The sequence below is a fragment of the Ranitomeya variabilis genome, chromosome 5 (assembly GCF_051348905.1).
Source record: "Ranitomeya variabilis isolate aRanVar5 chromosome 5, aRanVar5.hap1, whole genome shotgun sequence".
NCBI classification, from domain to species: Eukaryota; Metazoa; Chordata; class Amphibia; order Anura; family Dendrobatidae; genus Ranitomeya; species Ranitomeya variabilis.
Genome location: NC_135236.1, coordinates 182,696,321 through 182,712,142, shown reverse-complemented (window position 1 = coordinate 182,712,142; position 15,822 = coordinate 182,696,321). Strand labels below are relative to the sequence as shown.

Sequence of the window (15,822 nt, the reverse complement as noted above, 5' to 3'; positions counted from 1 at the left end):
CCTGTATATATACACCACACAGTACCTCTCCTCCTGTATATATACACCGCACAGCACCTCTCCCCTGTATATATACACTGCACAGTACCTCTCCTCCTGTATATATACACCGCACAGTACCTCTCCCCTGTATATATACACCACACAGTACCTCTCCTCCTGTATATATAAACCGCACAGCACCTCTCCCCTGTATATATACACAGCACAGTACCTCTTCCCTGTATATATGTACACCGCACAGTACCTCTCCCCTGTATATATACACCGCACGGTACCTCTCCCCTGTATATATACACCGCACAGTACCTCTCTCCTGTATATATACACCGCACAGTACCTCTCCCCTGTATATATACACCGCAGAGTACCTCTCCCCTGTATATATACACCACACAGTACCTCTCCCCTGTATATATACACCGCACAGTACCTCTCCCCTGTATATATACACTGCACAGTACCTCTCCCCTGTATATATACACCGCACAGTACCACTCCTCCTGTATATATACACTGCACAGTACCACTCCTCCTGTATATATACACTGCACAGTACCACTCCTCCTGTCCTGTATATATACACTGCACAGTACCACTCCTCCTGTATATATACACTGCACAGTACCACTCCTCCTGTATATATACACTGCACAGTACCACTCCTCCTGTCCTGTATATATACACTGCACAGTACCACTCCTCCTGTATATATACACTGCACAGTACCACTCCTCCTGCCCTGTATATATACACTGCACGGTACCACTCCTCCTGTCCTGTATATATACACTGCACAGTACCACTCCTTTTGTATATATACACCGCACAGTACCACTCCTCCTGTATATATACACTGCACAGTACCTCTCCTCTATATATATACACTGCACAGTACCTCTCCTCCTGTATATATACACCGCACAGTACCACTCCTCCTGTATATATACACTGCACAGTACCTCTCCTCCTGTATATATACACTGCACAGTACCACTCCTCCTGTATATATACACTGCACAGTACCTCTCCTCCTGTATATATACACCGCACAGTACCACTTCCCCTGTATATATACACTGCACAGTACCTCTCCTCTATATATATACACTGCACAGTACCTCTCCTCCTGTATATATACACCGCACAGTACCACTCCTCCTGTATATATACACTGCACAGTACCTCTCCTCCTGTATATATACACCGCACAGTACCACTCCAAGGAGTTCCCCATTCTGGCCAACAAAGCTATTTTGACATTGCTCCCATTTTCGACCACATATCTATGTGAGCTGGGCTTCTCAAGCTTGACTGCGATAAAAACTAAAAACAGGGAGAGACTGAGAACTGTTGAGGAAGAGCTTCGTGTGTGTCTTTCCACCATTCCTGCCAGGATATCCCTTTTGTGTTTATCGAAACAGGCCCAGGTTTCACACTGAGTGAGTATAAATACATTTAGAATCTATATTATTAACTATATGTAGAATATGTACTGTTTTAGTGTCATTTTGTGCCATTTTGGTTGGTGGTGTGCCCAGGGATTTTTTAAGTATAAAAAGTGTGCCGCGGCTCAAAAAAGGTTGAAAATCACTGATCTACCCGCTGCTAAATATTTCTGTGCTCCAGGATACAACATAAACAATGTGAAAGCTGTCATAGTAAAAGGCAACTTCACATCAAGAGGAGACAGAATACACATTTATTCTACACTCCACACAGGACTAAATCTGTCCCAAGGATTTATATTTCACCACAACATCTGAAGAATCTGGTCCAGAGACAGTGAAGGCATCAGGCCTCTGATCTTGCATCAATGACGAGCGTTGAGGTCACTCACCGGCTCCTATGAATAGTGGTCACTATACTGCTATTCACAGATGCCAGGAACGTGGGCTACATCAGACCTGCAGGGCAACATTTTGGGTAATACATTGTGAACGAGAGACAGTCTCTTGTGTTTAGTTCTGATTTTTTTTTCTGTTTTTCAGGTTACCTTTTTTGGACTACTTCAGATTCGTTAGATTACTGCAGACACGCATAGGATTTTTTTTTCCCACTAAATTGGTGAACGAGGTGTCGGGGAATCTTTATTCAAATAAAGTGTTTTTTTTCTGTATTTTTTTTTTTACTGCTTTAGTAATGGAGGTGTCTAATAGACATCTCTATTCAAAGTGCCTCTTCTGAGAAAAAGAGGGCTTTACTCTATAGCGCCACCTGTTGGAAGTAGTAATAGACATCTCTGCATTACTAACCCCAGGACTTGATGGCAGATGTGATTTTTGGCAAATCTCAGCTGTCATCAAACCTAAACCACCATTACCCTGATTGCTATTGCACCAGGGCAATCGGGAAGAGCCAGACAAAGCGGTAAAACGGGGGCATCTAATGTGATGCGCCGCTTCTAGGGCAACTGCGGGCTGGTATTTTTAGGCTGGGAAGGGCCCAATAACCATGGATCTTCCAGTCTGAATACATAAGCCTGAATTAACATAATGTATTATGGATGGGTACCATAAACACAAGAAATAATTTCTAGCTGAGTTAAAATAAATATCTTTATTAAATAACATTAATTTATAAAAAAAAAAACATGAAAAAGACAGGGCAACTTAGCCTCCATTAGGGAAGAGAGGAAGCAGCAGTTTAGGTAAACTGAGGGTGGATAAGGGAGGAAAAAAGGAGATAATAGGATTGAAGTATCACAAAAACACTGCTGAAAATATAAGTCAGTATTAGAAACCCCAGTGGGTATGAATATTCCAGGCTGGAGTAAAGGTTTACCTAAATGGAGTGTGATTGATAGCGTCAGTTATTGTCCAAAGGACAATGGGATTGGGTCATAGAAGCTAGAGACAATACAATCCCATTAGAAAGGAAGGTTCCTCCATACACCTAGAAAATCCCATTATCATGACCACTGCATGTGGCGGCGTAATTACATATATATATGGAGCTGATATCCTCCCTTCACGCCTGATGAGCACCTCTTTGCAAAGTGCTTCTTCCGGGGGCGCTGACATGGGGATGATTCCAACCTGCATGGCCAGATGAAAGGGAGCAGGAACTGCGCATGTTTGGCCTCTAGAGAAGGCTACATGGATGGGCATAGATATCAGTAATGGTATCACTAGGGGGCGCCATACTGACCTTCAAAGGTACACATATTTTGAATGGGGCATAATTTGTAAAAGGTTTAATTTACAAAAGCATTTCTTCACATGATTTCTACAGCATTACCTATATGTTCTATGGTGACACAATCCATTTAAGTGGCTAAATTACTGTATAACCATCAGAATGCATTCCAGTTGCTGTAATTACAGTCAGCCGCAGGCTATACAACATCTGCCTGGTAAGAGAGCAGGCTTATGTCCTATCGAACTAAAATAAAAATGTGTGCCATAGGTTGTTAAAGGGTTAAAGAGTGTTTGTCATCAGTTTTCACAATATAAACTGCATACTTTATCAAACAGATCTCTCAGTCCTGATGAAGATGGTGTCCTTACATGGAAAGTCCAATATCTAATGACTATGGGATCCTGATAATAAAGTTAGCATTTTATGTGTCCAGCTATGGAGTGAGAAAGTTGATGAGTTGGAGTATATTCAGTCTCCCCACTCACCCAGCATGGCGGAGCACTGCAGCTTGTACTGAGCAGTGCGAGGTATCAGCAGCAGGTGGGACGCTGAGGAGCTGTCACTCAGGCTAAGCAGATGGAGAGCTTTCACAAAATGAATGTACAGCCATTCTGACATGGATAAGAATAAATTAACCAGCCGTATCAAGCCTAAGAGATCTATTTCATAGTGTATGCGATTTGTTGTGTGAAATATGGTGATAGATCTGCTGTAAATAGTAGTTCAACTTTCACACAACTTTTAACATGTCGAAAAGAAAGTCTGCAAATTTTGATGTAGGTTTGGGTGCTGAGATCCTCATTGATTACTATTAGTGAAGAGCGAGTGTACTGGTTACTCGGGTTTCCCCGAGCACGCTCAGGTGGTCTCTGAGTATTTGTGGGTGCTCGGAGATTTAGTTTTTGTCACCTCAGCTGCCACCCAGCCTGATTACATGTGGGGGTTGCCTGTTTGTTAGGGAATCCCCACATGTATTCAGCCTCTCTAGCAGTCATAAATCATGCAGCTGTGGCCGAGACCACCCAAGCAACGAGTATACTCGCTCATCACTAATTACTATTGCTAATGAAGGTGCAGAAGCGCTCTGTGTCTTTGTTTTAGTCATTGTTGGGGAATTCACTGCAAAATGCCAAAATAAATCCCAAAAGCTATATGACCCACTGATAAAGTGATTACCCATAAAACCTAACCTTTATTGAATAATTAAACGACTGTACAAACATATAACTACTAACTAAAGTGCACCAAGTTATTCAAATCCTGTAATAACTCATAGAATTGAGATGACCAATATATAGAAAACAAGTATAACAATCTAAGTCTCTGAATATTGTGGTCAAATCCAATAAGGTAACACAATATTGCGTCTCATGAGACATACTATCTTATTGGAGACGTACTATCAAAATTGTATTATCTTACTCAATTTGGCCACAATATTCAAAGACGTGGATTTTTATATGTGTTGTCTGTATAGTAGTCATCTCTTGAATTGTATGAGTTATTGCAAGATTTGAATTACGTACTGCACTTTAGGTAGTCTTATGTTTGTATGGTCATTTAATCATTCTGCTGAGAGCCGCATAATGTAGAAACAGAGACCCTGATTCCAGTGATGTGTCACTTACTGGGCTGCTTGTTGTAGTTGTGATGGAATTACTGTTTTATCAGCAGGGGATTATAATTAGATGACCTTCCATGTAGTCCTCCATATTCCTGAGTTCTGTATAACTTGGCCCCATCATTGATTTGCAGGTTTCTGCCTATGCACAGTGTACACAGAAAGCAGCCAATCGGTGGTGTAGGTGGAATTATACAGGGCTCAGCATTCAGAGAACTGCTAGATCTGCAGCAGAGAAAATAGTGATTTTATAAAAAAAAGAAAAAGAAAACACACATGCCAGTAAAAGATACATCACTGGAATAAAGGTCTCTGCTCCTACATTATGCTGTTCTCAGATCAGGCAGCAAAAAACATGGTGACAGATTCCCTTTAAGAGAGCAGCATTTAACTCATAGTTTGTGCCCCTTTGTTTTCGTGGTTAGTGGGGGTCTAAGTGTCAAAACTTATGTTCTTTTTCATTATTTTCATTGCTGAACACCAGAAGAAAATGTCACCGCATACTGTATATAAATAACCGATACCTAGTAAATAAATGAGTTCATCATGCCCTATTGTTTACACCACTTGTATAATTCAAAGAGGTATAGCCAAAATAACAATAATAATATTCCCTTTTGTGCATGACACACATTTAGTTGCTGCATTTCGTACATTTATTGACAATAGTAAAGATCTACCTTAGACGTCCATCCATGTGGGCCATAGAGCCCGGAGAAAGTGTATGGATGAATATTCCAGAAATGCTGCCACAGTTTGGAACACTGCACAATCCAATGCCCAGACCAACTCCAGACTCTGGGGAAATAAAGGACATGAACATTACAGGACAGCATGGCACGATTCAGGCCTGTATCTGCTCCGGCTCATACAGGACAGTTTTTGATTTAATTTTGTTGTGTATTTATCAGTCAAATCTATCTAAAAAAGGGTTAATAATGTTTTTTTTTCTTATGCATCTCTTCTTTTTAAAATCCAAAGTGAATGTAGAAAGTGACCCGTACTGAGCCCTTATAAACTCATCTTTGATATCATCATGGGTAACACATTATGTTCCACATTTAGATTACAGCATTATTATGATGAAGCTCTTCCCCCCCGATGCGCAGAATGAGATTGTACTGCAGTCACAGAAGAAATGTATGGCCAAGCAAAATGTATGCTACCACCAAACCTATATATATATACAGTATATACTATTCTACTATTGCAAGGAGCCTTCTGAGATTGCTGGCTGGGGATGCCGGCACTTTGTTAAGGTACTGTGTTTGGTGCTGTTTCAATTTTTTAACCTATATATATATTTTTTTTTTTGGTGGGGGGCAGGATGCATTTAGCAACATACATGTACACATGATGAACTAGTATACAAAAAACTAAAAAATAAGCCTCCTCACTGAACTAAAAGCAATAGGGTTTCTTAAAGTGTTACTCCAAGAGTTGCAAGTTATCTACAATTCATTGGGTAAGGGAAAACGTCCTGATTTCTAGAGGTCTGACTGCCAGGATCCCCTAGCAATCTTGACAACGTTGCCCCAAATAACCAAGGAAGGGTTTCTGTAAAGCCCCACAATAATGGAGCACAGGTGACCCTTTTTGACCTTTGTCTATGGACTCCCGGAAATTGTGTAGTGCAGTGCTCTACTATTTTTGGCAGTCCGGTTGACAATGAACAAAGGTCAAGCATGTGTAATGTGGCGAGTGATAGCGGGGTCCTGGCTGGCTGCATGGACTTGCGCTGTAGGGGTGCTACATCCTTGCAGGTTGCATGTTACCAATGACTTTGGTTGGCCAGGACCAGATGTCGAGGACTTCAATGACGAAGACCACCAGTAAAAAATAAACTTTTTACTGAATGATATCTTTTGTACATAATCCCCACCAAGTTAACAGATACAAAGTTTAAGGAACGTTTCAATCACCATATGGAGCATTTTCACATATAGTCTCAGTTCCTTTCTCTTATCTCACTTGGTTTCTTTCTCCACTAGTTCACCTACATTCACCACAACCCAGCACAATACCATAGTCCAGTAAGTGAGAGTCCTATTCTAAGCCTGGTCCATTACCTCTAGGCTACCCATTCGCTACAGGGTCCAGTATAAACTCATCTCTCTCACCCACAAAGCCCTCCACAGCTCTGCACCGCCTTATATCTCCTCTCTCATCTCTATCGCCCTACACGTGCCCTTCATTCTACAAATGACCTAAGACTAACTTCCCCCGTAATCCGAACCTCGCACCTCCTTCTCCAAGACTTCTCTCGTGCTGCGCCAGCTCTCTGGAATGCACTTCCCCAGACGATCAGACTGATACCTAGCCACGACCTATTCAAGTGCGCTTTAAAAACCCATCTCTTCAAACAAGCCTACCACATCAACTACTCAGTAAACTAACTTTGCCCTGTTCCCTCCTTCCAAATACTATTCTGAATCTGCACCCTACCTACTATTCATCTGTCTCCACACCCTCCATGCACATGATAACTGCACTTGATACTTGACTATTGCACTTAAACACAAGGGCTGATGACCGGATCATGCAGCTTTGTATGAAAATCCCTATGTATTATAATTGCAAGACCTGAAATAACAAGCACTTTTCACCTATTGTGTCCCCCCATTTCCTTGTAGATTGTAAGCTCATGAGCAGGGACCTCACTCCTAATGTCACTGTTTAAATTGTCTTAACTCGTACCGAACTTGTTTGTACATGTCCCTGCTTAATTGTAAAGTGGTGCGGAATATGTTGGCGCTATATAAATAAAAATTATTATTATTATTATGACTTATAAACTGGGGGCCGTTCTGTTAGGTGTCCTCTCTCAGGACCAGTCTCAAAATGCCCACTCCATCTTTCTGTCAGTTTTCCTTCCTCTTTACTCAAGATCATGCTATCCTCTGTCATGGTCTCCTCTCACTTCAGAGCACCCACGTCATGCAGCACTGCTTTCTGTCCAGATTTTAGGTTTACTTCTAGAACAAACTGGGCCCTATCTTTCTGGAAACTGTCTGTCCCTTCACCTTAGTCCCTCACAATCTGGGCTAGTACCAAATACACAAGTACACAACAGTATTACCAATGACGCATGTCACAATACACATTACACATTAGAATACACTTCAACAATACATGAGTCTTCAATGAGGAACGTGGGCAGTATACCCATGTCCTTACACATGCTCACTTGTGTTCCATTCAGTACTGAGCTCGCCTGTCCTTGTAGACCCAGAGCCCTGTTTTCGCATTTGCTGGGAATCCAAATGGTCAGACCTTCAGAGATCAATAAGCTATCCTCTACGTACAAGATTAGTGGTTAACTTGCGATTATAGAAATTACTGTAGTGCATGTGACCACTGCAACCAATCACTGGGATCAGTGATCTCATTCTGATTACCTCATTATCACTGCAATGATTGGTTGCAGTGGTCACACGTGCTGCAGTTGTCTCGTCACCGATGCAGCCAGCCAATAAAGACTGTTTACTGGAAAAGAGAGGAGGTGCTAAAGCACTACAGGGTTGGGTTGAGTTTGTTATTTTTAATAAAAAAGCCTAGAGATGAGCTGGAATATAAGCTGGTATGAATGCAACATGTAGGCGCATGTTCACACTGGCCACTAAACAGACGAAACCTAAGATAAGAACAAAATGAGCAAATACACTGCAGGTATTTACGTCATTTGACATATGGTAAGGTTTGAATTCTAGAGGAGAGGACCGGCCAGAATAGGGTCACCTTGGCTTTACGTTTATTTGATCAAAATGATGTTAATTAAGTACCCTATATTATTTACCTGCACTATTTCTATTTATTTATTTACTGAAAGGGATTTGCTAATTTTGATTTTGTTATTGTTAATGTTTGCAAGTCTGGGGAGTATAATTTTCGGGAAGTACTTGGTCTGCGCAACAATTTTAAGGTACAAGTAAATGTATCATCCATATGATTGGCAGGATGAAACAATTCCCATCTGAGCATCACACAATCTCCCCCAGCATGGCTTCTTCCTTAATGTATTCTGGTGCCCTCACTTTGTACACAGTCGACCGTCTACATGATTTAGAAATGATGACAGGGAATAACCTAGACACATTGTTCCTGCTTCCAAGATATCAATCTCAGGAGTTTATACGGAAGTTGCTTGCTAAAGCCAACCTTCAATATTATCTGTCTGCCATGCCAACAGATTCACTTTAAATGGGCTTAAGCACACACTAACATTTAGTGACATTTTCACCATTTTCCTGCCTTCACCACTAGAGGGAGCGCAGAGACTATTACAATTCACATTGAGTTATATGGTAACTGTATGAAAACATATAGAGTAGACTTGGCTCCCTTAGAGATTGTTGCAGGCAGCCCGATCTATTATCAACAATTAGACACTATTTAGAGCTGTATGTGGTAGAGTTATCACTTTATGATACAGGAAAGATATATATCTTGATACCTGTGTCACAGGACTTCTGAGCTGGCTAACACTGTATTTATGTCAGTTGTCAGATGCAAATACAAAAATAAATGGTGTTCAGAATGAGCTGATTATGTCCTTGTTTTGTGACATAAAATACAAAAGTTTTAGGCAGGTTTTAAAAAACAATCTAAATTAAATCAATATTTGGCATGTCTGCCCTTTGCAAGTCTACCTAGAAGAACATCTTGGAGAAGTAACTATAGATCTTCTGTGGATGTGGGCTTGCAAAAATACTTCTGCATCTTCATCTAATCTCAGATTTGATGATGTTGAGATTAGGGCTCTGTGGTGGCCAAATCACCACTTCCAGGACTCCTTATTCTTCTTTAACCCCTTAACCCCCGGAGGTTGTACTTGTGAACGGCACCAATGGTTTTAACCATGGGCGGACATACCGCCGGTTCAACCGGTGCAGCTGCAGCGGGGCCGGAGGCTCTGGGGGGCCCCTGCAGGCAGGGCTGGAGTTAGGGGCAGTCAGCTGCCTAGGGCCCCCGCTCCCCAGGGGCCCCCAGCTAGCGGCACGTCACTGCCGGTACAGTTCATAGCAATGATGGAGGAGAGAGCGTCAGATGACGCTCCCTCTCCCATCATTCCCTGCTCTGCCTCTGACACTACGGGTGCACGATGATGTCATCGCGCACTCACTGTGTGCCAGGCAGTGCAGCGGCAGCCGCCGAGACAAGAGCAGGGAGCAGCGCGGGCATGAGGAGAGGTGAGGAGTGTGTTTTTTTTTTTTAAATACTATAACAGTGAGTACTGGACTGTGGGGCTATTCGGGGGGAGAGATGCGGGCTGTGCTATATACTACGTGGGCTGTGCTGTATACTACATGGCTGTTCTATATACTATGTGGGCTGTGCTGTATACTACATGGCTGTTCTATATACTATGTGGGCTGTGCTGTATACTACATGGCTGTTCTATATACTACGTGGGCTGCGCTGTATACTACGTGAGCTGTGCTGTATACTACATGGACTGTGCTGTATACTACATGGCTGTTCTATATACTACGTGGACTGTGCTGTATACTACATGGGCTGTGCTGTATACTACACTCACCGGCCACTTTATTAGGTACACCATGCTAGTAACGGGTTGGACCCCCTTTTGCCTTCAGAACTGCCTCAATTCTTCGTGGCATAGATTCAACAAGGTGCTGGAAGCATTCCTCAGAGATTTTGGTCCATATTGACATGATGGCATCACACAGTTGCCGCAGATTTGTCGGCTGCACATCCCAAAGATGCTCCATACAAGGCAGGATGGATCCATGCTTTCATGTTGTTTACGCCAAATTCTGACCCTACCATCCGAATGTCGCAGCAGAAATCGAGACTCATCAGACCAAGCAACGTTTTTCCAATCTTCTACTGTCCAATTTCGATGAGCTTGTGCAAATTGTAGCCTCAGTTTCCTGTTCTTAGCTGAAAGGAGTTGTACCCGGTGTGGTCTTCTGCTGCTGTAGCCCATCTGCCTCAAAGTTCGACGCACTGTGCGTTCAGAGATGCTCTTAGGCCTACCTTGGTTGTAACGGGTGGCGATTTGAGTCACTGTTGCCTTTCTATCAGCTCGAACCAGTCTGCCCATTCTCCTCTGACCTCTGGCATCAACAAGGCATTTCCGCCCACAGAACTGCCGCTCACTGGATTTTTTTTCTTTTTCGGACCATTCTCTGTAAACCCTAGAGATGGTTGTGCATGAAAATCCCAGTAGATCAGCAGTTTCTGAAATACTCAGACCAGCCCTTCTGGCACCAACAACCATGCCACGTTCAAAGGCACTCAAATCACCTTTCTTCCCCATACTGATGCTCGGTTTGAACTGCAGGAGATTGTCTTGACCATGTCTACATGCCTAAATGCACTGAGTTGCCGCCATGTGATTGGCTGATTAGAAATTAAGTGTTAACAAGAAGTTGGACAGGTGTACCTAATAAAGTGGCCAGTGAGTGTATATATATATATATATATATATATATCTTTGTTGCCTTAAAAGGAGGGGGGCCCGGACACATTTCCTGCACAGGGGCCCCAAGCTGTCTGTGTCTGCCCCTGGTTTTAACACATTATGTACTGGAAAGCAGGAAAATAATTCCAAGTGCGGTGAAATTGCAAAAAAAGTGCAATCCCACAGTTGTCTTTTGTTTTTTACCACGATTACTAAATGCTAAAACTGACCTGCCATTATGATTCACCAGTTAATTATGAGTTTATAGACACCAAATATGTCTAGGGTCTTTTTTTATCTAAGTGGTGAAAAAAAATTCCAAAGTTTGTTAAAAACAAAATGGCGCGATTTTCCTATACCCGTATCGTCTCCATTTTTCGGGATCTTGGGTTGGGTGAGGGCTTATTTTTTGTGTTCTGAGCTGATGTTTTTAATAACATTTTGGTGCAGATACGATCTATTGATCGTCCATTATTGCATTTTAATACAATATTGCAGCGACCCAAAAACTTAATTCTGGCATTTTGACTTTTTTTTTTATTACGTCGCTTAGCGATCAGGTTAATTCTTTTTATATATTGATAAATCAGGCGATCTGAACTCAGCGATACCAAATATGTGTAGGTTTGAATTTTTTTATGGTTTTATTTTGAATGGGGCGAAAGGGGGATGATTTGAACTTTTATATTTTTTTATTTTTTTTCAATATTTCTTTTTTTTTAACTTTTGGCATGCTTCAATAGTCCATGTGAGATTAGAAGCTGCCATAATCCGATCGGCTCTGCTACATACAGGCAATGATGAGATAGCCTGTATGTAGCAGAATTGCTCACTTGCTATGAGCTGTTCAAAACAGCTAACATTTGCTGGAAAAGATGTGGGATCAGCACCAGAGCCCACATCAAAGGCCGGGGTCACACTTGCGAGTATGATACAAGAAACTTGCATGAGTCTCTCACATCAATACCCGGCACTGCCACCAGCACTCGGGACTGGACTGTGCGGCTGCATAGAAATACATGTTATGCGAGAGACTTGTGCGAGTTTCTGTCATTATTCTCGCAATTGTGACCCCGGCCAAAGGGTGGGAGTCCGACATAGGGGTACTATTACGTCTGATGTTGGAAAGGGGTTAGACTAAAGATGGTTCTTAATGACATTGTAGGTCTTCAGTTGTTGTCCTGCTTTAGAATAAATTTGTATAGATAAGTATCTGCTAGAGATGAGCGGATCTTTTGAAATTCGAATTTGCCAAATTTACCGAAGTTTTCCCTAAAATTTGATTTTCTCTGAATAAATTTGCGTGAATCTCAGTACTGTAAAGTTTGTAACTACTTGGAGTGCTAAGCACTTTACTTGTATTGTGAACTTTTCCAACACAGCTCTACAATAAGTTATATAAACTGAAATACTAATTTGTAACAATTGATTATACATTGTTTAATAGCTAAGTGACCCATTTGTTGACCTAGTCTTCATGTGCACCTCCCCCTTTGGAGATTTATTCCCACCCTGTTTTCTATTACATTTTTTTTTAGTTTTTAATGTATTCCAATAAATTTATGGTTTTTATGAATTTTCTGCTGGAATCACTTTGTATCTCTGGACAAAAGTGCTACAGTTTTCAGAGATAGTTTATTTAATTATATTTTTGAATGTCTAGCATTCCATTGCTTTTGGACCCTACTTTTGCTTGAAGTACGCTTAAAACACAGACTCTGCCAGATCATAGGCCAGATGTCATTCATAGGGCCTCAATCTGCCTCATTATAGGGAATCTTCCGCCGGGGGATCCATCTGAATCATGTATTTTAGAGATTTGCATGGAAACTCCAGTGTAAGAGCTCAGCGCAGAGTGCAGGATAAATGTGAGCCAAGCCTTAATGCGATCTTTGAAAGACAAATCAGCAACTGGTGAAGAATTGGTGTTATTTATTTTTTGCGTTGTTCTTCTTTATTCTATTTTATTTTTTGGGCCAGTGCGATTATAGTGATACTATTTTTATATTGTTTTGTATATTTGACTGCTGTCACACACTAAAAGACACTTTTTTTGCAACAACTTTTTGCACCGCCATATTTTAAGAGATATAATTTTTACATATTTCTGCTGGCAGAATCGTGACGGCTTGTTTGTTTTTTGCAAGACAAGTTGACATTTTTATTGGTACCATTTTCGGGTACATACATTTTTTGATAACTGTCTAATCAAATTTTTCAAAGGCAGAATGAACAAAAATCAACAATTCAGGAACTTATATTTTTTTTATGCCATTCACCATGTGGTAAAAGTAACAAGACAGCTTTATTCTATGGGTCAGTAGAGCTATGCTGCATATACCGGTATATCGTTTTTTACACAATAATATTTTATAAGATATTTTATAGAAAAAATAATTGCTTTTGCATTGTGAGAGCTACATATTTTTTATTTCTCTGCTGACTGAACTGTCTGGCTGTTTGTTTTCAGCGATATTATTTTTTTATTTACATCCAACTATTTTTATCATGTTCACAGAAGGGGTTAAGTAATGTGTCCGTTTTATAGATTGAGCAAATATGTTTAGACTCGTTTATTTTTGTTTCACATAAAGATACATATACAGTATTTGTGGGAAAATAGTTTTTCATTTTATTTTATTTATTATTTTTTGATTATTTTAAAATATTTTACAATGTATTTTTACTTAGTCCCTCTATGAGACTAACTTTTATCAGTCTGATTGGTATAATGCATTGTAATACACCAGCACTGCAATGCATTATACATATCAGTATTACACTGACAGAAGTCTCTTAGACCATGCTTCTGGCAGATCTTGGGTTGCCTTGACCATAATTGGACTCTCGCAATGAAATCGCGGGGGCGCGGATCGGACGGGAGAAGGGCCCTTTCCCTCTCCTATTCTCCTAAATATTGTGAGTAATGTTGATCGTGGCATTTAAAGAGTTAAACATCTGAGGGCAGTGCGGAAAGTGCTCCTGGCTGTGACAGCCGAGACTCGGCTATCACGTAAGCCAAGCTCTTGGCAGAGATCACACTGGCACAGCTTCTGTGCCACAAAATGATCACCTTGACGTACCTATACATCGTTGGTCAGTAACCCCTATCTTACCATGACATACAAGTAAGTCAAATGTCACGCAGGGGTTAAAAATTTTGCACAGTACTGTATATAAAAAATATCTGTATGTACTATGTAGCCAATTTATAATAGACAGGTCGCTTCTATAGAAAAAAAAAAGGAACCACACATCCAAAAATTACTATTTGAGCTCAGCAACAAAACTAAACTCAAGGTTCTTAGTTAACGTTGTGACCAGAATGTATAATCCCACAGCTAAATTAAAGCAAACCTCTTTGTGAGCACCTAAGGTGTAGTGCTTTGCAGTGATCTTGGATGTCTCATCACTGCGCCAGCAGAACAAGCGACTCAGGCACACCACAACACTCATGTGCTCAAGAAAAGCCCCCACAATTCTGGGCCACACTGCCCCACAGACACAGCACCCTTACAGTATTGGCCACCACACAGCATGGCGCGTAGTATCTGAAGCTGGTAGCCCAGATACCAGAGGCTTCAGGGGCACATGTGGCTCTCAAGCCAATGGTTGGAGGAATACTAGCGATAAAGCATTTTATAAAAACTATCAATGCAAACTTTATAAAAACTATCAATAATCTGCATAAAGAATACTGTTTAGTACCTTTTTGTAATGACACCTCCATAATGACTCTGTTGTTTGGATTGGAACTTTCTGACTGTAGCGGGCTATGCTCTCTCACTACACAAGTGCTGGAGCTTTTGGAGCGAACCATTTGAGAATTGCAGGCTTTGAGGATATCAGGTGCACTTAGTCCTGTGCGAACCGTGAGAGTGATCACTCCTTTCTTCACCTGCTAAAGAGAACAAATAACGTGTATCATATACTTATATACCATTGTATTAATCACAGCAAGAAGCAAATGAGCCAATAAACACAAAAATGGCATTTTAGGATTGCTTACGTAGATCGTTTGTTCTTTATTTTTCTGTGCGTTCAGATGCCATATATAATAAATACTTAAAAGTAACTAAACTTTGTTTTTCAGTTTTCGTATAAATTGCCTGTAGCTCCAGGTCCTTAGACCCTCAGCAATTGTGCAATAGACCCCTGATATGTGCACGGCTTCGAAGACAAGAGCTCACAGCTTTCTACTGTTTTCTACTGAATCTATACTCTGGCCCAGTGTGTGATCACACATGAGATGTACACTCCTGTACATCCCTTCTCAGGGATCTACAGCATGATTGATGGTGGTTTCAGGACATGATCCCACTGATCTGTAGGCAATTCAAGTACCTGCTAGATAAGAAAAAAGAAAATTTACTTTTTAAAGGAACATTCAAGGCAAAACTAACACACTGTGTTATAGAGATTAATAAAGATAAAAAGGTGGTAAATTTGACATCAGGGCAGTTTGATATCAGTGCTCTACAAAATATTTGAATATTCTTAGAGATGAACTTCAAAAGAACACATTGGCAATATTTTAAAACTTCCCTCCACGCACAAACTGAAAACTAACAATACTTGAAGTATTTTTAGTGACGATACTTGGTCCTCTTCCCTCTGTCAGATCAGTGGTCCA

General features: G+C 40.9%; 1 protein-coding gene across 1 annotated transcript in view; it reads right to left on the bottom strand.

Annotated features, from left to right (window-relative positions):
* The window catches only part of IL16 (interleukin 16), a 248,252-nt gene that overhangs the window by 80,789 nt on the left and 151,641 nt on the right, over window positions 1-15,822 (bottom strand). Inside the window, exons 9-10 of the mRNA XM_077263616.1 lie at window positions 14,898-15,087; window positions 5,443-5,560 (exon numbers count right to left, since the gene is read on the bottom strand). Of these exons, the coding sequence (XP_077119731.1) occupies window positions 5,443-5,560; window positions 14,898-15,087 (308 nt within the window). The remainder of the gene's footprint in view (window positions 1-5,442; window positions 5,561-14,897; window positions 15,088-15,822) is intronic.